Raw genomic sequence first — 23,321 nt, 5'->3', positions numbered from 1 at the left:
TCCCATTGGACTAAACATTTTAAGGGAGTACTCCTCCCCCTGGCTGTTTTGTGTGGATTTACATGTGTGCTGCTGCCTATCTTAGAAGAAACAGCTTAAGCGCCTGACTCCAGGAAAGGGGTTCCCAGCTGTGGATTGCAAGCAAAGAGAGGTGCCTTCCTGCAGCGTAGACTGAGGCACCTGACTCCATGAGAGAGACAGGATTTAGGCACACACATCTCTTGTTGGCATTTCCCATTGGCTGTCTTAGGTGACTGTCCAGCTACCATGCTGGCTTTTGTGGATCCCATTCTCTGGCACCTTTCTATATAGGCATTGTATAGGGAGCCTAGGCACTTAGCCCAGAGTTTGTGGATTCAAGATTTTTCAAGCGGTCTGCTAATTAGGTTTTGCAACGCCGAGCAGTGCAACACATAAGTCCATTTGTGGATCCAGGTGCAGACTATTACTTGGAAAGCAGGCTTCCCCTTTGCTCCAAGGAAGAATTAATCTGCATCAGCCCTTTTGCTTGCACAGTATATTTCCTGGTCTGTGCTAGCTCTGCTGTTCTGGCTGGCTGATTGAGGTGTGCAGAGCCAAGGCTTTGCCCACTTTTGGCTCCTGCCTGGCAGCAGTTATTCCCTCCCTCCTACACAGGCTATGGCAATGCAGATAGCTCTTGCAGTTGAGTAAGGGGGATATCTTATGCAACAATAAGGCAATACATCAATGAGCCAAGAAAGACTTAAGATGATTGCTACATTTTCCCATATGTACAAGAGTCATCCTTGAAGATAAATAACAGATGTCATGGAAGACATGAGGATATCCAGAAGTACTCCACAAAACTTCTTCTCCAGAAATCACCTATTGTGGTTTTAATATCCTTGAATAGTTATTGAAATGTCTTCCCCAACATATCCCTGGAACAGAAGTGTCTGTGAGGTCAATATACCCAGATTGAATTAAATGTCAGTCCATAGCCTTATTTAACAAGTAAATCCATCAAGAGCAAGCTGTCATTTAAAGTAAGATAAAGTAATGTTTGACTTGTTTGATCTATTTTAAAAGACTGTATCTTCATTCCAAGTAACTTCAGTGCTAGATACTTTGAAGTTTCAGATATAATTTATCAGGGCCAAATCCTCTTGAACAACAGTAAATTCAGAAGCATCATTATTACTTTAATATTGTTAATGCAGTTGATTCTAACATACTTAATGGTGATGGTGCTAGCCCTCCTGAAGTCTAGTAGTGGTAGAAAGCTATGTAAGGAGGTGCTGAAAGTTGACAGGAGCATGTGTGTGATATAAAATGTAAAGAACTGGATGTTTCAGAGAACATATCATTATGACTTGTACCAGCTCAGTAACCTGCTGTGAATAGGAGGTAAATTTCAAGATGAAGGTGAAAAAGATCCCTTAACATGTTTAAGGAGACTCCTGCACTCTTAAAATTGTTTGCTTGGGCTAGTTACTTAAGTTTTCATTATTTACCTCCTTACTCATAAATGTTACAAAGACTTTTCAGTTGTTTCAGCCTCTGGGCCAGCAGGAACCCAACTATGGATTTTGATAAATTTTAGAACTAGTAACCAATGTTCTGATGTTGCCCATAGTAGTGAATAGATTAAGGATTACTGCATTTTGGCGAACTCTACTCACAAATTATAGAAAAGATATTATTATTTAGTATTTGTTTTTAGTAATGCCCTTAGTCTTGTAGGTACAATACAAACACAAAGGAATGCATGGTCCCAGCCTGAAGAACTCACAATATAGGACAAAGGGAAAGAAGTAAAACAATACAAGTTGAGGATCAGAGTGGTGACTGGCCAACTCTTCATAAATACTTCCCCCCATTTTTATTAATCTCTATAATTAATAATAGAATTTATCCCCAACTGCCATTGTTAGTCAGCATATTTTCAGGTGGCATCATGGTATAAACAGTCTTCAGGAAGGATTTTAATATGGAGATTGTTGTGATCTTGCAGACGAGCTCAGAATGGGCACTCCAAATGTAAGGAGCAATGTAGAAGAAAGCACAGAGATGGTTATGGTGGGAGGAGTGGATGAATGTTTGTGTCAAGGCTGGCATCACTGGAGAGAAGACAGAAGAAGATGAAAAAAGAGATAAGGGCAGGTAAATAGGGAGGGGCAGACTTACATAGGGCCCTTAAGGCAAGGTTATGAAGTTCAGTATTGGACAAAGTATGATTAACTTGCTGTTCTGGCTCCTCTTCCAAGTTGCATGGCAATCAGTTATTAAAATATTAATAGCAATGGAAAATATATAGTCAGACTTTTGCCTTTAGCAGGTAAATGCAGTGCCAGCAAAGGAAATAGATTTAATTTCCTAAGGAGTTTGATAAGATGAGAGATTCTGATATCCGTTCAGGCTGTGGCAGCACTGAACTATTTTGTGGAGGATTTTTGTGTGTGTGTTCTGGTGTTCATTATAACAAAGATTCCATTCAAAGGATGTTCAAATATATGCACCTCACTAACATATACCTTATGGGATGGCACTAGCTTCATTTACGGTAGAAAAATACAACATCTGTCTGACTGTGCAGATATAGCTTATCTGAGAAGAGGCACAAAGGAAAGTACATATTGTTGCCCTTTATTGATCTGAGTGGGTAGTCAAATTTAGGATCTTGGGGGTGTTCTAGCTAGAAGTAGAAATTGATGGAATTTAGTATTTTCTCTGATGCAATCTTGTTTATCTAAAAGGAATGTACAAAGTCCTGCTCACTGACTGTAGGAGGAACCAAAAACAAAAGGCGCAGTTTCTTAGTTTAAGAGGGTTGGGGATCTAACCTAACAGACCCAAAAGAGCTCTCTCAAGTTTGTTCCAGGGTCACTGTGCTCACAAGGGCATGGCTTTCTTGTTCTTATTTTGCTTCTGTTTCTCTTGTACTCAGTTTCTGTCTGTTCTCTCACCCACTTGGTCACAATACCCGGGTGTAATCCCCCACCTGTATGGGAATAGTTTCTGGGCAGAGACACTATTGGGTCTTGTTTTATAAGTGGCCCCTTAAGTATTTCTCACTTAAGTGAAGGGTGTGTTCACACATCAGTTTGCACAAGGTTTTAACTCAACCCATATCAAGGTTTCACCCAGCTCATATAAATATTAATGGTGTTTAGGGTTCCTAATATATTATTTCAGCTCAAATGTAATTTCTGCACACCATTGCAAGTGGAATTGGCCAGATTTCGCTTTCAGCTGCAGAGGTAATGGAAAGAATAACTTTAGCCAGGAGGGTAAAACAGAACCTGAAAGTTTAATTTAGAGCTACGGCAATGATACTGGGGTTAATGTGAGCCATAGGTTTTGCAACTTCCAAGATATAACTTTGAATAATAGTAGTATTTATTATTATTTATTTTTATTCTCAAATCCCCCCTGAAATTTCAAAGATCTTGGACCACACAAATTCCAGAAATGTATCCAGATGACATAGGCACATATCTAAAACCAAACATGCATGCTTTTATGTGCACCACAATATACATGCAATACATATAGTGTACATGCAAGTTGGGATTGCAAGCATGTAAAGATACGCGTAAGCAAAAATCTCTGATTTGCACACAATGGGTATTTTTACATGGACACTTTTGTTCAAGTTCTTTTCAAAATTTGGCCAGACTCTCTCTGAGAATCATTAACTTGGCAACAGTAGAAATCCAACCTGTTTAAAAGTGTGAGTTCCAAACTTCTCAGCCTTCAACTATGTTTACAATTGATGCAAATGAGCTGCAGAATAGACATAAAAGAATCCTTAATGTCCTTACAAATCCAAGCTACATCTGAACTGGAGAGGTCAATCCTAAATATTTTCTTATCAAAAGTACATAGCCTGCATTCTGCAGAATACTATATCATCTCATATAGGAATGTGCTCCGTTCACTTCATGATCAGAGAGGGATCACTGCACCCATCACTGACATGCAGCTACATGCATTTTTTAAATATCATACAGTAGTATTACAGGACAAAAAGTGAAGATAATGCATATAAATAAGTCTACAAAAGAATGTTAGGTAGACAATGTTTTTGCCTTGCAATATCAGAAGTGAGACTAGGTGACCTAATGGTCTCTTCTGGCCTTAAAATCTATGAATCATAGAATTCAAACACAGTATTCTCACAGAGAGCTCAAGCTGTCAATCTTGCACCATCTGCCTGTTGGGCTGCAAAAAACTCAGCTTTCCTTTTGAAGCTGTTTTTCTGGGATGACTTTGTTTTAACCCAGAAAAATTACCTTGCCTTAAACATTGCTCAAAACCCCAGATAGGCTATACTATGTAATTTACTACAGGGAGACTGACCTCTCCAGGGGAAATTTTTTATCATTAAGCAAGAGCATCCACATTTCTTCAGGTACGCCAGCTGCTGCCATCCAGCCACACAGGTAAAACAGCCTTAACTGCCACATTTAAATGTAATTGACCCACCCTTAATTAAAAGCCCCAGTTAAAATAAGGTGCAATGACAAGAAGTTTTCTCAACCATTGGACTCAATCTTCAACAATCATTAAGGTGAAGTGAAAGCTCAAACCACACTGGTGAGGTGAAGGAGAGAATTGAATGGCCAAAGATTAGCACAGGTCAGCCTAAAGCCTCCAAACACCTACACCCCCCACCCAAAAGTTCAAGAGTAAGTGGCTTAAAAGTGCTTGTCTATTTCTCTGTGAAATTTCCCTCAAAGCAAAACATGGACACTTAAGATGGTGATGAGATCACATGGCATCGAGCCAATGTGTATGAAGTCCTTTTTCACTTTCGTTCTGTGCTCAGTGGGATCATATGCAGACAGTGCCGCCTCTTGTGACAGTCTGAGATTTGTGTATGATGAGATAGTTTTGCTGTAACTCCCATCACTTGTCTTGTACTTGGATCATCTCTTAGCAGCATTATTTGTTCATATTTTTTATAAAGCACATGCAGTGTTCTGTGCATTATACAATTAAAAAAAAAATTATTTTAAGGAGTCCCAAACACCACTGGCATGTTTAAAGGATAGAGATAGCCATTGGAGCAATGTCCCAAATTCTTACTTTGCCATCTTAGAAGGCCTGCAAGCCCCAAAGTATTTTTTTCCCTGCTTAACCTACAAAATGTAAACCAAGATAAGATAAATGTGTAGGTAATCTACATATAATTTTGTAACATTACACAGAGGAATTTTTTTAGCCTTTTAGAGTCAAATTCTCCAGTCCAAATAGGAGTCTTGAACATACTGGTACCAGTATATTTCCAGTGCAGAAGTTCTGGGCCATTGATGTAGAGAGCCAGCAATGGGGGTCTGCAGCCCCTCTTCATTACAGAGCACAGCTCTGCAGGGGTGTCCTCAACCTCATGTGGAGAAGATTTTGGTGGCAGTAGTGTGCCCTGTGGATCTGCAACTACACTGGACTGCCATGCAATCCCCTTAATGTGGAGTAAGGTACCATAGTCAGGGCCCAAGCATAATTTTTTCAGGCCCAGTACAAACTTGTAACACAGGCCCCCTCCCACACATACCACAATCCTTCATCCCATACATAAAATCTCATGAGCCATGAAATTTTTTTTCATCATGGTAATGGGGGTTGCAGCCTGGGCCGGGCCCCTCAAGACCTTTGGGCCCTGGTAAACTGTACCCTTCCCATTCCCCCTCTCCCCCCATGGGGGCCCTGACCATAGTCACTGGAAGAAGTAGGGCAATTGTGGAAAGCTTCTATACTCTGCTGATGAAAACAGATTTCTCTCCCGATTCTTCCATGGATTTCAGTTGTTCACTTGGAGCAGGATTTCCCTTTTAATCTCAGAGAGCCCAATCCTTCAACTGTTTTGTACACAGAACTCTCATGGAAGTCAATGAGCTTTGTTTGCAGATAAACTGCAGGATTGGGCCCTAAAGAATGTATACCAGATTCTTGCCTGTAATTGTAATTCTTTGAATGTAGTATCTTCTGTGAATGCACTCTGATCATCTTACCTTTCCTTCAGAACTGTAATATCATTGCAATACAGGACTGACTATTATGCTCTCTAATTCAAATATGAAGCACTTGTAACAAGGATTTATTAACCAAATTCTAGATTAACCTATTCATCTGATGTCACACCTCTTAGTGCCACGACCAAAAGTGGTGAACTGGAGAGTGATATGGGTAAGCCATCATCCTTTCTTGTATTAAAAACTGAGATTTTGAAATGTGTGTATATATTTTAAGATATAAATAGTATGGCTGGGATTTTCAAAAATGCTCCTTACTGGCCTAACTCTGCTCCCATTGATGTCAATGGGAGCTTTGCCACCTTATGCATATATTGGTGGTGGTATTACTGTGAAGTACATAACTGTATTTTTTGATGTCATTATTTGTGAATGGTAGAACTGTAGTTGAATCATACTGATCTTTCTTTAGAAGTAGCCATAAAACTTCAGAGCACCCATATTGTCATATTTTGAGAGTAAGAGCATGCAAACCTAATATAAACTTTAATTTTTATTGTAAATCAGTTCAATCTGATAAACTTTAAATAATCTTTTCTGCATGATTTACAACCCAGTAGAAGATTATTAAAATGTATTGTTTGCAAAAATAAGAAAAGAGGACATCTGATATCCAAATTTATTTTTAATGTTGCTGAATGTGGATGGATACATTCTGAGTGGCTTCTGTGTTTAAGTCTTTGCAACCAGTTATCTGTAAGGCCCACTTTCTGCATGTTGGTGCCAGATGTCAGCATATTATCTTTTCATCAGAGGGGACATTAACATCCTCTAAAATGGTCTTCTTTCACTTACTTAATATATATTTTGAAGTATCATGGACTCACAATGCATGTGGTACACCACAACTAACTTTTTTTAAAACTGCTTGGTTAAGCAGGACCTTTCCAAACTGACATTAGCCTATACTTAACTCTGACTTGATCAGACCACGTTTCAGAATATAAGGTATTTTATACCTGATTTGCCCAAAGTTCTCAAAGGAAAGCGGGGTAAATGAAAACTGCAAACTACAAAACAACAAGTCAACAGGCCATCTGACAGAAGACTGATGTTCCAGTACTCTCACTTCATCTTTGGGGAAGGAATTTACATCACCAGTGAACAGACCATGCCAGCCTTTGACAAGTCTTTCTGCATCTGAATGTCTGCTGGCATTGTGCCAGCAACATTATCATCTGGCTTCCTATCTGCAATTCTAGTTTCTTTGTCAGAAAAATACAGAAGATTGTGAGAGCTGAAGAGTTCACAAACATTGTTCTCTTCAGTATCTAATTTTTCCCTTTTTGTTTTTCTTTGCTGGGAGACGTCCCAGCTTTTATTTTTAGGACACGGCAGTGTGGTTGTGTGCACAAGCACCTGTAAAATATGGCACCAGAAGCCCATCAGGTTCAAACAAATCTAAACTCTGCCTCATCATACTTGTGTTTTGTATTCTGTGTAAGTGTCCTAAGAAACTTAAAACTGCCAGCTGTAAACTGTTAATCAGACGTTTGACATCTCTTACTTTATCCAAATGTTTTATTAAGGCCTGTGTATTATCTGTGTTGGGGGTAGGGAGGAAAGGGTTATCCACCACATAAGAATTGAAATTTAAGTTTTAATTGGCTTTGAAATTGTGTTGAGGACATTAAACAATAAATATGTTTCAATATAAAATATTCATCAAGTCTAAATTCATATTTCACTATCCTTCTCCTAAAACTCTTTGGTTGGGGTTTATAACCAAACAGAGAGCTACCTCCTTAGAATACTTCTTAGGGCTTATGAGGATTGATGACTTGTTGTATCAATCTGATGATTTAACTAATCTGATTATTTTATTTTAATCCAGTATTACTAATTTATTTATTTGATCTTAATTTAATAGTATTGCTTAATTTACTTTAGTAATATTGATGGTAGTTTAGTTTTAATGATAATACTGCCTTGATTTTATTTTTGTTCGTTAAATTTACAAAGATGCATAAAAAGGATATTGAATCATATTTCTTTCAATAAGTGACATGGGTCAGAAATGTTGAGAATCCAGGTGGATATCAGCATGTCCACCAAGGAGTCTAACCAGCATCCTCTTAATTAACCTCTGGGTCTCCCAAAAAAAAAAAAAAAAAAAAAGTTTTTTTTTTTTTTAAATTCTTACAACGGTTAATAAGCAGCTTTTCTTAGAGAATCTCAATCCACTTTACAAACAATAGTTAAGTCTCACAACATCTCTGTGAGGTTATTATTTATTACATTGATTTTACAGACAAACTGAGGTATTAAATGAGTTAATTAAGTAGTAGTATTTTTAACTTTTTCTGACACTGGGATTTTAAAAATGCTTATATGTCCAAGTATAAAGACATGAACTTCAAAGGGACTACTCATGTGCTTAAAGCTAATCATATATGTGTTGTTAGGCCAAAAAAATCAAATATATTTATCAATGCAGATTAGTTAAAAATCAAACTCATTTGACTTTTGTGAGTTTATAAGAGAGGCTGAAAATATATATTTTTAAAATGCCCAAGTCCTTCATGTTGTTAGGTCAAGGAAAACCAGAGTGCTTTAAAGATCAGTAATTCTTAAATTGTTAATATTTTATTTACAGTTTGGTGATAAATGGAGGACCCCCTGCAGTTCCCATCTATACTAAAGGTATATATTTAACTCACTTTGAAGTTCACTGATGAATGAATTAATTAGCAAACAACACATCCCAAGAATGGGAACCTGCAGAAGCACTCCTCAAAAGACAATGAACCTTTTCTTATAGTCATACATTTAACTTATTTTAGGAATTTTTTTTTTTACCTTCGCAATGAGGCTACATATACTATATGCCATTTGCTACTTTTGAAACTGTGGGCAGATTACTTTAGTTAGAATTCTCAATTTTCTTATTTTAGCTAATTAGTCTGTATGGATAAATGTAAAGGGTCTATAAAAGTTTCTATTACAAATGTAAAATACTTACCTTTTGTCATAGGTGCCCTCAATTTAACTTTGTGGTTTTCTCTTTTTTAAAAAGCCACAAATCTGCTAGGTCACAATGTTCAGGAGGACACACATTATTCCACTTACGATGTAAATATAAAAGAAATTATAACACTATTTTTATTTTGCAGAGAGATCACGAAGTAGTAGTAGTAGAAGACAATTCAAAGATAAATTTCATCCAAAGGACTCTCTTCTGTTAATGCCTATATCTGCTCACTTAATGGGAAAACGCAGAACGACCGACAAACCCCGTAGCCGGACTACTGGACTTCATTCATTTGCACATGCAACTTCATCAGACATCATAAAAGTTTCAAGACCAAGAATTTTTAATGTCAGCAAGCTCTGGCTTAATTCACCAGGAAAGTAAGCTTGAGTCCAGTGCCAACAATGTTGCAGATAAGTATTTGTATCTATGTAATATCCTGTAGTTTTGAGAAGTCTTTTGGAACAAAATTTCTTAATGTCAGTTGCTAATAGATGCCTAATTTTGGAAACCTAAACTCTTTTCACAAGGATGTTATGTGTGGAATGGAAGGAGGCGGTCTATCTATGAATAATTAAATTTGTTGTAGTAGTAAATAATAAATGCATTGAAAATACATTTCAAAATCATGATTGAGAGGCATCAGTGAAAGCTATTGTGTGCAAATCATTTTATATTTGGGTGAAATTAAGCTTCTACTGTATTTCTAATCATACAGTGCCTTATGTTACTACATATAAGAGCTGCAAACTAGCTGCTACACATACTTGCATCTTCTATCTTCAGACAGGCACTCTCAAACTAAGCTATATCCACTGTTATGGATAATTTTTTTAATATTGTGCAGAGTTTTAAGATCAATGGACTCAGACAAAATCTTGAAGTGCTTTGAAAATTTGCCCCTATAAAACTTTGTTCTGTGTTATAAGCATATGTAATTAATAATAATTAAGGCTGATACTTTTCACTTATCTAGGGATCTTCAACTGAGTGCTTTCCAAAGATAGTTATTACGCTATTCAATTATTCCTATTTTACGCATGGGAAAACTAAGGCACATAAGTCCAAGGTCATGCAAGAAGTCAATAGATGAGAACAGAACAAATCTCCTGACTTCCACCTCCCAGTACTAACTACTAAATAGAATAGCTGCCCTTAAGGGTGCTTACATTATTCAGATATGTGTTAGTAACAGGAGACTAGAAAAGGTAAATATTTTAAAAATAGACATGAACAATAGCTCCCACACTGGATGTGTTGTAAGCTGACAGTTGCAAATTCATTTAGGAAGACTTTTGGTGTTAAAAAACTGGCTTGAAAATAGGCCATAAAGTCTATGGAATGTTCAAAAAGGCCTTTTTTAATGACAAAGCTTTTTTTATGCTTCCCAAACAGGAAAGCTAACAAATGCCAGTTTGTCATTGTACTGTAGAAAAGTGAACGCCTGCAACTACTAGGATTACGATAACTTGTATATAGTTTATAAAATATCTTTCAGACAGGAGAATCTCAAAGTGTTTTGTAAATTGACTTATAAAGTACATTTGCTACTGAAGTGCAGCCACTACTACCCAACAATTTAGCAGAGGAAGAGAAAGACATCACATGCCATTGAAAATATTGGAGGTTTTAAGTAGATAGATTGTATTTACCCAAATTTCAATTTGGCTGTGACATTCGGGTTAGCCCAACAGTCTTATAAAAGGTGCTATGGGATCTTTGACTGATCACAAGTACTCCAAACCTCATTTTTATATCATAGCCAAAAGACAGCACTTCCAGAAGCACAGTGTCACTTAAGTCCAAAATAAATCACTGATTCAGTAACATCTTTTCACTTGGATGCTCAAAGGAGGTAGGGCCATGGCACCTGCATGGTAAATTGGCTGCCTACTGAGAAAGGAGAATGCTGCACCTTTGAAAGGGGATTGGTGTGGGTGGTGCTTTGTAATAATTATTATAATTCTTATTCAAAGAAATACCTGTGAAATCAATAATAAAACTTGAAGAACTATGTCTATTACCAGCTCCCAGAGTTCTAGTGGAAAAAAAAATGAGAGAGAAAAGTGGAAACTGCTATTGAATTCAAAACTTGGAAATGGTTTTATTATCCCACTTATAATGTTAATAATACAGTATTTTTCCTTATGCTTTTAAAAAAGATAATTAAACACTGGTATTAAGTGTACACAAACATTCAAATCCCATTTATTAGGGAGGGGATTTTCAAACAGAATTAGGGAAATTAGGCTCCTAACTCCCATTGGTCCTCTGAAAAAAATCTTAGGCTACACTTTCAATATATTTCATGATGAAGTACATGATATTTGTATGTGTGCATTTACACAAAATACAAAAATAGACAAATGTTAGAGAAACTTCTGCTCAAAAGTGTTCATTTAAAATTGCTGTTAAGTTTGTCCTCCTTTTTTTTACATTCATTTTAATAACTAAAGATTTTACCCACTGCAGATCAGTAATTTGAAACATCTCAGTGGCATCACAGTCTCACAGCCTATTTCAATGGTAGATAATCCTCTACAACTGTAAAGTGAGTACAGGCAATAACTGAAGTAACTTTTAATGAACCTTTATAATGGCATTCATTTTAATAAATTCTTCCTAAAAAAGCCAAACATCAAATATTCATGTCTAGTTTTGGTACCTTGATGGCAATTTCTCCAACTTGTTCTGAGATATCAACTCCAAGAGAAGCTCTATAATATAATGAGCATGGTGTTATTTATTTTTTTAACAAACAATATTTTATAATTACTGCAATAAAGTTACACATTTATTCAAGTATGAAGCAACCTATTTAAAGCATTCAGCATTAGGAGAGAGAATGTTCAGTACTTGACTCCTGTGAGCTTTATACAGGCAAGGATGATGTAAAGCTGTACAGTACTCTGTATTTTATTTTGTCCAACTTCCCTTCTATGAAAGAGTTTCCTAGTTCATAGCATGATGGTGTATATAGTTTCACTTAGCTCAATGTTTTTATAGCATTCCCCTTTGCCAGTGACAGTGAGCAAAGCATTGGAGGTTCTTTCCTTCCATATTAGTAGCTCATTACTGTCTACTAACTATCTAGAAACAAATGATCTGCCCAGAACAAGAAACACATTATTTCCAGCCCAGAAATGTAATCTTTATGCATTTAGGCTTTTCTCTCTCACCTTGTCTTCGAAATGTGGGATCAAGTCCTTTCAAAAGTCAATCTTTTTGTTAGCAAAATGAACCAAATCTTAGCCCAAGTAAAATTAAAGGGACAGCACTGTCACTGAAGTCAATGGCAATTATTCCTCGTTATGTCAGGGCTAAATGTGACCCCAGGGGTGAAATTCTTGTGCCACTGAACCCAATGCAGAATTTCCATAAACATCAGTAGGCTAAGAATTAACCCACATATGTTCTGCAAATGATAAAGCTGGCCTGTCCAGTCATGGGAGGACCACCCCAGTGTAGAAGGATTCCAACAGTGGTGTAGAGCTGGTTCAGAACCCAACTCCTGCCTGCAGCCAGCACAGGGAAAAAGGAACAGGGTCTTTCACTGTACCCTGAGGATCCCTGGCTGCTGAAGTGGCCCCAATTTGCTCCCATTGGAGCAAAAAGTACAACTGCATCACAAGAAATTTTACATCATAAAACCTGATGTAAAACTGAAAGAGGCTTAAATTAAAATGACTGATGGAAGATAAAGAGCAATATAATCAAAGGAGAAAATGAATTGGTAGGAGCTGTGCCACTTACTTTGGTTCATAGCGTATGCCATCTGTGCTATGTAACACACCAAGTCCTGCACGTATCCTTTCAATGCCATTCCTAGAGAACATAAATGTAAAATGCACTTCTTGTTTAATGTACAAATGTGTTTTTGTCTGCACGACACATGGTTTAATCACAAGAAGAAATTCTTACACAATTACCAAGTCAATTGGTGTTTCACATGTTGTACCATATCTTTATAGAACATTTAAAAAAACCGTAGAAACATAGTCTTTGCTCACCATGCAATCATAACACCATTGTCAGTACAGAGTCTGGGAGGAGGACAGAGCAAACTGAAGTTGGTTGCATCTGTTACAATTTGCAGAGCTCTTCTGATATACTGGTTACTTGCAACTCCTCCTGATACAACCTGATGCCAATTTTAAAAAGACAGATCAAAGTCATTCAAAAGGTAAACAAATAAGGAACAGCTGATAGTACACTAGTTGAACAAAAAGCTTGAAGATGACACTGGAGAAAGTTCATAAGAACAGCCATACTGGGTCAGACCAGTTGTCCATCTAGCCCAGTATCCTGTCTTCCAACAGTGGCCAATGCCAGGTGCTTCAGAGCAAATGAACAGAACAGGCAATCATCAAGTGATCCATTCCCTGTCATCCACTCCCAGCTTCTGCCCGTCAGAGGCTAGGGACACCCAGTGCATGGAGTTGGCATCCCTGCCCATCCTGGCTAATAGCCATTGCTGGACCTATCCTCCATGAATTTATCTAGTTCTTTTTTGAACTCTGTTATGGATTTGGGCTTCAAAACATCCCTAGGCAAAGAGTTCCACAGGTTTACTGTGTGTTGTGTGAAGAAATACTTCCTTTTGTTGTTTTAATCCTGCTGCCTATTAATTTAATTGAGTGACCCTAGTCCTTGTGTTATGTGAAGGAGTAAATAACATTCCTTATTCATTTTCTCCACACCAGTCAAAATTTTCTAGACCTCTGTCATATAGACCTTTATCATATCTCCCCTTAGTCTTATTAATCTCTCTGCATATGGATGCTATTCCCTAATTTCAAAGAGGGCAACCAATTATAATAGACAGGGAAATTAAGACCTAACCAAAAAGAAAAGGACAAGAGAATTGGGCGTATGTAGTCTAATTAAAAGATTACTGAACAGATATTACTATCTACAAATACAGCATGTAAAGCCATGTCATAAGTAGGGCAGCTATCAAATATCAGGTATTATCGGGTGAAATTCTATGGCCTCTGTTATGCAGAAGGTTAGTCCCAGGTGGCTTTAATCTTGTTATTCAAGTAGGACAGAACAAAAGTAATGGGCGTAAATTGTTGCAAGGCACATTTAAGCTAACTATAAGAGAAAATGCTAAAAGGTAAGAATAGCAAGCTATGGAACAAGTAATTGATGAAAGTTGTGGAATCATCACTATATATTCAAGGTTAGATTTAATACCCATCTTAAGGAAGATTTAGGAATGGATTAGATTACCCACATACAATGATGATTTGTATCCACTGCTTATATTAAATAGTGCACAGAGATGTCAATCAGCATCAGTGCTCCAGTTTACTGGAAATCTAATTCAAATAAGAATTTTTTTATATACTTTAAATGTCCTGTAAAAATGCTAGCTGTTAAAAATGACTTTCTGGTCCTCTGAAGGAGGCAAAGACACCATCCTTTAAAAAACAAAGTTAATGTAATTTTAGCATCACAGATCCAGAGTCAATTAAAAACTGTCATCTTTTTATGCATCCAACCATAAAAGTCCTTGAAAACTCTGCTTTCTGGCACTCATATGTCCCTGTACAATGGAGAATATTACTGGAAGTTTTATTGAATTTGGCATATAACCATTTTTAGAAAATTTTCACGTACAATTAAGTTGCTATAACACATGGAAAGGCAAGTGATCTTCAAAGTTCTACAGCAACTAAACTTTTTACCTTTAGAGGAAGTAAAAAATGTCAACTTTTTAAAATATTTCAAGAAGAAAGGGACAATTTGGGGTGGGGAGAATTTCATGAAAGTGTCCTATTTTCTGACAAACTAGTTATCTTACTGAAGAGAGCTTAGTAAAACTGAATAAGAAAATATATAAACCCAGTAACAAGTTATAAAATTAAGTTAATTAACAGAGAATTTCACATGTTCCCAAAAAGCTTTAAAACTTTAACTGTATTTCATAAAGCTTTAAGCAACATTGAAAAATTGTAAGAATAGAAGTGCATGGCCTACTAGCATTAGTGGTGTGATAATTAAAAAAATATTAATTTTCCTAATTTATTATGACAAAAAGTGAGAGATTTTTAACTATAAATGAAGAATTCTGAAATAGTACCATTGCAAATACACTACAGCCATACCACCTTAGGCTGTAAGATTTCACAAATTTAGTTGAGTTGAATCATGTTAAGACTGGGATAGGAAAGCTCTAAGGACAACCAAGGTACTAAAGGAAGTAATGCTGGCAACTCAAAAAGTGCCACTCTTCTCTCTAAGTCAATGCTTATTAAATGTCCCAACATAGAATTGGGGGAAGGGAGGAAGGGTAATGTTCTGCTGGCGTACCCTCTTTTGGATGAGACATAGAACTATGGTCCTGACCACTTTGGTAATTAAAAATCTCATGGTACATTTTACCACACTGGGGGTTAATCCTAGTGTCCTGGCCAAATTTAAACTTGGATCATTCTGTCTACCTGTAAATTCCTCTTGTAATTTCAGCTTAAGATATTATTCTTCAGTTCCTGTCCTAAATTGCTTTCTAGTATTTCTCTGTACTCTTGAAACAAATTATGTGTTTCACCCAGAGATGGCTGCAGGGTATATGCAGTGGTACTATTTCAGAATTCTTCTTTTATAGTATTTCAGTGGAGGGTGATGCTATCCCTACATATAGTTTGCATATCAGTTTGTTAACTTTATACAATGCTTTGAGATCGTTTGGAGTAAAAGATGTTAAAGTTGAGGATAGATGTTCCTAATACATCTAATTATATAAACTTACCAAAGTTGCATTTGTTTGCGATAGGATGCCGCTTTTTATGCAGAATAGAATGGCCCGGTGTGTTCGGTTGGCAATATGAAGAGCTACTGCATGCTGTACTGCAGCAGCAATGTCTGTAACACAGGACAGGAGGTGTCCCTCCTGAAGACCTGAAGAAATTGTGAGCAAATGGGTTTTTCCAAGTATAACTGCAGGTCAGGTGTACAATTTGTATACATCTTACTTTGAAAAATACCTTCTTCCTTTTCTTTTTGCACAATTATTCTAGTGGCACTGGACTGAAGTCCAGAAAAGGAAAAATTGCAGTTAGGACAATGTTGCATGGGAGCTCTGAGTTCATAATGCAGCCTGTTTCCCTGTTGGGCCAAGTGCTCTATAGCTTTTCCACCACTCATGCTGCAGCACTCTGGGTGCTTTGTTAAAGAGAGTCTTCTTGCTACCTAGAAAAATACAAAAGAATCTAATTATGCTAACAATAGACTTGGAAAGAAGAGTTGGGGAAAAACAGGGCCAAATTTATCCCTGATGTAAACTGTACTGCTCCACTGGAACTCCATACTAGGGATGAATTTGACCCAGAGTTTACATATTGTGTACTAGATGCAATGAGGAAAAGAACAATGATAAATGTTGAGGCTAAGGTTAGAGGGTTTTTAACATCAAATCCAATTTTATAGTAAATTGGGTGAATGAGGATCTTCACATTTTGTGAAGAATCTAATTCTTACGCTGTTTGAAATGGACACTCACAGGTACATTAGACCTCCAGGTTAACACTAATAGAAAGGATTTCACTCTTAAAAATTATTTTAAAAAGTTTGGTTTTAAAATGTCCTTGAAAACCTGTGCTAGTGCTTGAGAATAAGAAACAGAAGCTGGCCTGCTTAATTTTATTTATCCAGTGAGCAATATAATATAACTGGTGAAACATTAACTAAACTTTTCAAACTCTCTCAGGCACAATTAGTAACATAAGGTCATTTTAAAAAAATCAAAACATGATTTTAAACAGCACCCTTACTGCATATATTGTTGAACTTTCTATGTCCAGCCTCAGTGTAGGCTGGTCATCCAGGTTATGGCTTGCTGGCTGCCTCCTGAAAACTACTAGTGCCAATTAAATAAATGCAATGCATAGATTTTAGTAGCCTCTAAGCCCCACAAATCTATAGTATTTCAAATTGCAGAAAAAAATGAAAGTTTATATTGTATTGTACTGTTGTTCTTTATGTTGACTGTAGAGATATTCTAGAAAGGATATTGGCTAACTTGTTCCAACCTGTATGGTTACAATGAAAATTCACATAGTTTAAATGTATGCCAACCAAATCAGATCTCTCCTTTAATAATGCCCATTTTATAATCAAGGAATATTTAATAAATTAATGTATTCAGATTTATTTAAGGTACCCACCTAGGGTCTGGGCAATATAAAAATTGGCTAATAAAATATAGGGAGTAGAAATAATTCACACAAGTGATTAACTTAACCTGTTGCTGGATTCCACTGTTTTTCCACTGCTGAAAAAAATCTTAGATGCTCTAATGCTTACAGAAATCCTTACCTAAGGCAATGCCAGAATCCTTGTTTCCTAAAGATTACATAGCTCTTCTTTTGCTACCATAAGAAACAGACAAACTATGATGTAAATAATGCAACAAATGTAAGCACTGGTATAAAATGCATAAATTAATCCCTACTGAAATATTACCTTGTCAAGCATGTTGCCTGGTGCTACATCCACTGACTGTCCAAGCAGAAGGAAATCTGAAACTCCTTGTACTACTACCAGGAGACAGTGGCCACCAGAGATTAAAAGAACTAAAAAAGGAAATTCCACTTGGTTTGTCAGCCTAATTGTAAGTGCATGTGCCTCCATGTGATGGATGGGGATGAAAGGTTTTTTATACTTGTCCACCAATTTTAAACTATATTCTAATCCCACTCCAAGACTTAAAGCAAGTCCTGGCTTTATCGTAGTTGCAACAGCAGAGAGTTCATCGAGAGAGATTCCACTGAGGCAGAGTGTTTCTTTTACTATTCGCTCAATATTTTCTCTGTGAAGTTGCTGTGCCACTGGAGGAATAATCCCACCTGTTCTAATTAGAAACAAAGAATTATGAAGTGTCCATATTTTATAACAGAGACAGAATAATAGAAAAGAGAGATGGAAAAGACGTGGTAGTCCTGCCATGTCATGACTGTTCCTTACACTGTATTCTCAAATGCTTTGTCTAGTCCAATCTTGCTCTTGTTTGGTTTATGTCCTATTTGAATTTAGCCCTAAGCTTGTGCCAAGACAATTTACAGGAGTTGGTGCTGTGCACCAGCAACACCTCTCTGTCATCAGGAATTCAGCAGGTAATGTCCATTTTCTAATTGACCTTTGTCCAGAACTGGAGACATGTAAATAACACACTCTTGAGGATTGGTGGATCTGGGGAATTTCACCAGATTTGATAATCAGAACCAATTCATATTTCATAAGAACCCACCCCTTAATGGAGTGAGTGGGAGAAAATGCTACCAATTCACATAATTTCTTATCCTCAACATTTCTTATTATCTGAGCAAGAGTAGCATGTGGCCCAAAGAGAAAGCTTTACAAATATCTAGTACATTTCATCAAATGCTCTCAAAGAAACATAGATAGTATTTAAGCACAGACTGAACTGCTATAATATGACAAGTATAAATGACAATAGTATTAGTAGTCATATTAAACACAAGTGCAGTTAGAAAATAAAGCATCCATGGTAATGTCTACTTACTTTAAATGGACTTCATTTTGAGAATGTAGTGCTTCTCCTAAGATGTTGCCAGTGTCATCCACCACAGCAGCTCCTGTATCATCACAGCTAGTTTCTATTCCCAGAACTAATTTAGGAGAATAATTATTGCCAGAGGTAAAGAAATTGCTTCTTAAACACACAGCCCAGCCAGGTTTAACTGATTTTGAAATGCATCTGGTTACACTGCTCATTGTTATAATCTTCTGCACAAAGGCATACCTAGAAAAGAACTGTACAGAAACAATCATCAGAATTCAAATTCCACAGGAGTAATTTAGCCAGGCAAAGTCATATTAGTAACAAGTAATTTTAAAAGTAATGGCCAAATTCATGAAAACTGTCACTTCAGTGAAGTTAATGCACCAATGAATGAATTTAATCTAATAGGTTCATGTTTAGGAAAAGGGAAGAGACTAAAAATTCTGATATTCCATTGTTTCTTATGCCCACTAGAGGTTTGAGTGAACAGGTTTAGCTGATACCAGAACAGAGGTTCTTACATAATTTACAATGAAATCTAATCATATATAAGACCTAATTCTCCTCTCACCCAGGTTTTACACCAGTGTATTTCTATTGACTCATGATTTACATTGGTATAAGTCCCAAGGAGAAGCAGACCCAGTCTCCTGCTCCCTTCAATCAGCTCCACCATTCATGAGCAATAAGACCATATATTTGTGGCAATAAAAATTTCATCGTGCCCTATAACTATTACATATATTTTCTCTCTCTCCTTTTGCATATCTACAGCTGGATACATAGCAACATGCTGGGCTAGATCCTTGGAGTCAGTAGTAGAACACTTCTTTTATGTCTCCCAATCTTGTTTTATGATAGCAAAATTGTATTTTTTTCCACAGACGTCCTAATTCAAACCAGAACTGTTTTGCTCAGACTTTCCCAAAATATTCAGTATTGGTCTTAGAATAAATATGCCAAATTTCAGCCCTAAAGATATGTTTTGATAGACCTCTGAAAATGACTATTTTGGATGAAAATCCCTGTGCAACTTTAATTTTAAATAGTGCTCTATTAAAAATATATTTTGAAGCATGCCTTAGGCCCCCAGGTCCAAGTCCTCTAAGGTATTTCAGAGCTTAACACCCATTTTCAATAGGAATAAGACTCCTTAACACTGTTTAGGATCTGGCCACAGTCCTCCTCTGACTCAATTTTTTTTCCCAGTACTAGGACAGTTGCTGATCATGGTGTGGTGTCTCAGTGGGGATCAATATTAGCACTAGTAGCATTAAATCCCCAGTGCTCTGGTACTTTTAGTAATAGAGCCTAAAAGTGCTGCTAACATCTAACATTAAAAGTACTTTGGGGTGGAGGATGAGGAAATATCCTGCTAGGGACGCATAGTGGTAGGGGGAGAAATAAACACGACATCAAAGAAAATGAGAGGAATTTTTTTGAAAAAAAAAATGGATCCCATTAGAGGGATCACATAGAAAGAAAGTCTCCACTGTCTCCAAAAAATCCAACTCAGGCCTCAGGAAGAGGTACAAACAATAGGAGGACCAAACTGCCTAACCTAAGGTAAAGAAAAAAATTGTTTTGGGGTTTAATATGCTTCTCAAATGCTCTCCTGTCTAGTTTCTCAGTAGTAAGACATGGTCCCACTTTGGCAAATTCATGAGATGAACACTATCTATATATAATATGTAGGTACAATATCTGTGCTTTAATAACTGAATTTTAATTACATTACAAAACAAATTAATGTATACAATAGATTACAGTAAGTGACTAACCAAATAGATATTTTTTAAAACGAACTGAAAACGCTCTCTAAATATGGAAAGTTAATTGAAAATAAAACCACTGGCAAAATATTTTTAGCAATTCAAAAAAATTATTACTTTTCCTCACTCTTTATAAAATAACTCCTTGGAAGCTTGAAAATGATATCTGTTCCCTTTTCCAGTTTTGCTGGTTTATTACTGAAGGGTTTCTCAAGAGTGCTTTCTTTTTTATGAGTTTCCTGCACAAAGAATTATGTGGATTTCAAAGAAAATGCAAGTAGATCAAGTTTCAGGTCAAACACAACAATGTAACTTTAACTTTCTAAAATAGTCATAATTTTAGAGCTCAGAAACTGACCTGAGTAGTGTATCCCTTACTTTTTTACTATTATAAACTATTGAGCTAAAACATGTGTTTGCTAAGAAAACAGAAAAAGGAAATCTTTTCTTAATACTTAAGATTTTGAGACTGGTAAGGAATTAATTTCTGGTTTTACCTGTGCCCAAAACATGTTTCAGAACAGATTTTGTTCAGTCTCCAACTGTTGGTATCATGTTTTACACCTTTCTGTGAGAGAGAGACAGAACACACAGTAAATGTCAGAAAACTCTGCATAGACATTATGTATAAATAGGCAGATGTGCTTGGTTACACTCCTAAATGCTAAATTGTGTAAGAAATACCTTATAGTTTATATGCCTGAATACTCCATTATTATAAGGAACCAGACTTACCATAAGTCACTTCCACTGTAAAAAGTATTCAAGCTTTCAGAAAGGTATTATTTCAGACAACAAAGGAACAAATAAATGGGCAACATCATACTAGCAAGCCAGGCATAATAAGATGAACCATGATAAATACTGGGAGAATGAGTTTGTTTTATTTATTTAAAGTAGTCTCACCACAAACATTAAAAAGTAAACAATAAAATAACTTGTTCCCTAATTTACAAAAAACGTATTTATAAATTATAGATATGTGATCATGGCATCTGTGATCACATGGAATCGGGACATGAATCCACAGAGTGGGTACAAAGGTGTTGTGGCTCTTGCTCAGTGACAGGGCTGGTAGTGGCTGTGGTGCTTTCTTACGCTCTGTCCATAAATGGGGAAAGAGGAGATCATCCCTCCTCCCCCAGCTCGCACACCCTCATGCTACTGGTTTCTGTGTAATTCCTTGTAGTCCTGCTATCACTGAAGTCAATGGGAAAATACCCAATGTCTTCACTGTGAGCCGGATCAAACCAAGTTTATGTTACAGCAGGTCACAATGTAAAAGCATTTCTTCTAAAATAACTTTTTTTCCTACTTTTCCTATTTTTAATCAGTCCAATTCTTATACATGCTGTGAGAAACATGCCCTTTTGGATACTTATTTAAATCCAAACTAGTCTGATTAGATTGAGCCTTTTTTAAAACAGGAAAGTGACACCTGATAACATAATTATCTGTGCTACTTTCAAAAGCATCCACTAACTATTCAAAGATACTGATTTTATTTTTGACATAATATGGAACCAAGCACCCAGGAAGGAAAAATGGAGCATGAATGTAAAAAGGAAAGGGAAGCAAATGAGTTAAGATAGCTGTTCCAAAATAATAAAATAATTATTAATAGTATATTTTCATCCATAGATCTTGGAGAACTTCACTCATTATCCTTATTTTATAGATGGGAAAACTGAGATAGAAAGAGATTAAGTGACTTCTCCAACACTGACTAGTGAGTCACAACACAACCAGGAACAAAACCCATATTTCTCAAGTCACAATCCCCTCTCCTAGCTACTGGATCACACTGCTTCCCATTAAATGAAAGAGTGGAGAGCCTCCAGACCCCATCTGCATAAGGCCTTGGTTAGATGATTGCACAGAGAAAACCCACCTTAAGACATGAGGTGACGAAAAACACAAGAAAAGAGAACCTGCTAACCAACTTTTTCTCCTTTCTGCTCTTATTATGTCTAATTTATGTAACACCATACCTGTGCATAGTGCTTTACAGACAAATAAAATGACACATCCCTTCCCTGAAGAGATTACAATTAGATTTAAATCAACAAGAGATGACAACAAACTGGGAGGAGGAAATAGGTATGGAAGGATGTAGGTTACAACAGGAAAAGATCACGAGATATGCTTAATGATATGATACATCCTGCTAATTATCTCTGGATGTCTTAAAAATGGAATATAAGCTTGAACAAAAGGAAGTGTCTTTTGATACCCTCCCAATATTCTACTGTAAGCTGTATTTCTGTATTTTTTCCAGGTGCATAAAAATCAATGATTAAAAAAAAAATCAGTTTTGTCAGATTTTTTTTATTTGTTTTAAAAATCATCAATAAAATACTAAATTTATCTCATTTAAAAAATAACAGCTACAATTGAATCTCATCACAAACATGCTAAACCTACACTTAGTCTCATAAAAATGAATTAATGGCTCTAGTTTGAAGAAATTCCTTCCCTGGATAAAAAAGGAAAGCATGTCAAGTGTAAGCAGTGCAAGAAGGAGATGCAGGGCCTAGTTACAAGAATGAAATATAATGAAAACTGCTTATTGGGAGAAAATGACGTGGACGAAGATGTGGATATGTCTGAAGAACAACGTGGATCAACTGGTTAGTAACTTAAATAATTCACTTTGCAATGCATCATTCTTCAAGACTCTCTCTAAGCCTTTTAGTATAAGTGTGATTTAATAAGTAAATTCCCAAGCTGTTTGCTATGTTGGATGCTGCTTAGAAAAAAATGTTTAGTTTAGCTAATTCTTATGGCTTTTCTTATTCATCTTATGGAAATTGCTGCTGCTGAGGCAAAACTTGTTGCAACATCAAGCAGTTGTTTTATATGACATCATATTGAAGATGTAATCTTTCCAGTATTAGATAAGAAATTTGTTGAAAATCTGCATCTGTTTTGTTGGTAACTGTTTGGGATTAGTATTTCAGTCCTGTTCCATCTTTAATTTCAATGAACAGAACTATTCTGGGATTGAGAGTGGTATCTTACCTTATTTTTGCTTCAGCATTAAATTGTGCCTT

General features: G+C 36.4%; 2 protein-coding genes across 9 annotated transcripts in view; one reads left to right on the top strand and one right to left on the bottom strand.

Annotated features, from left to right (window-relative positions):
• The window catches only part of ANKAR (ankyrin and armadillo repeat containing), a 55,433-nt gene extending 45,837 nt beyond the window's left edge, over positions 1–9,596 (top strand). For 3 of the 6 annotated variants that reach the window (XM_067549031.1, XM_067549030.1, XM_067549027.1), the window contains 2 exons: positions 8,593–8,639; positions 9,110–9,596. In XM_067549031.1, coding sequence (XP_067405132.1) covers positions 8,593–8,639; positions 9,110–9,351 — 289 coding nt within the window. In that variant the 3' untranslated portion in view covers positions 9,352–9,596. Of the gene's footprint in view, positions 1–6,079; positions 6,151–8,592; positions 8,640–9,109 lie in introns of all 6 variants that reach the window. The other 3 variants (XR_010919833.1, XM_067549028.1, XM_067549033.1) reach the window with 3 other exon arrangements.
• OSGEPL1 (O-sialoglycoprotein endopeptidase like 1) overlaps positions 1–23,321 on the bottom strand; it is a 34,482-nt gene that overhangs the window by 9,047 nt on the left and 2,114 nt on the right. For 2 of the 3 annotated variants that reach the window (XM_067549037.1, XM_067549036.1), the window contains exons 2-9: positions 20,766–20,836; positions 18,497–18,747; positions 17,437–17,824; positions 15,960–16,164; positions 15,725–15,873; positions 12,978–13,108; positions 12,721–12,792; positions 11,633–11,684 (exon numbers count right to left, since the gene is read on the bottom strand). In XM_067549037.1, the coding sequence (XP_067405138.1) occupies positions 11,633–11,684; positions 12,721–12,792; positions 12,978–13,108; positions 15,725–15,873; positions 15,960–16,164; positions 17,437–17,824; positions 18,497–18,747; positions 20,766–20,780 (1,263 nt within the window). In that variant the 5' untranslated portion in view covers positions 20,781–20,836. Of the gene's footprint in view, positions 1–11,532; positions 11,685–12,720; positions 12,793–12,977; positions 13,109–15,724; positions 15,874–15,959; positions 16,165–17,436; positions 17,825–18,496; positions 18,748–20,765; positions 20,837–23,321 lie in introns of those variants that run through there. The other variant, XM_067549038.1, reaches the window with a different exon arrangement.

This window comes from Emydura macquarii, unplaced genomic scaffold (genome assembly GCF_026122565.2).
Source record: "Emydura macquarii macquarii isolate MOO-44397 ecotype Brisbane River unplaced genomic scaffold, CSIRO-AGI_Emac_v2 contig_1253, whole genome shotgun sequence".
In the NCBI taxonomy this organism is placed as follows: Eukaryota; Metazoa; Chordata; order Testudines; family Chelidae; genus Emydura; species Emydura macquarii.
This window is presented reverse-complemented; position numbering and strand designations above follow the sequence as displayed.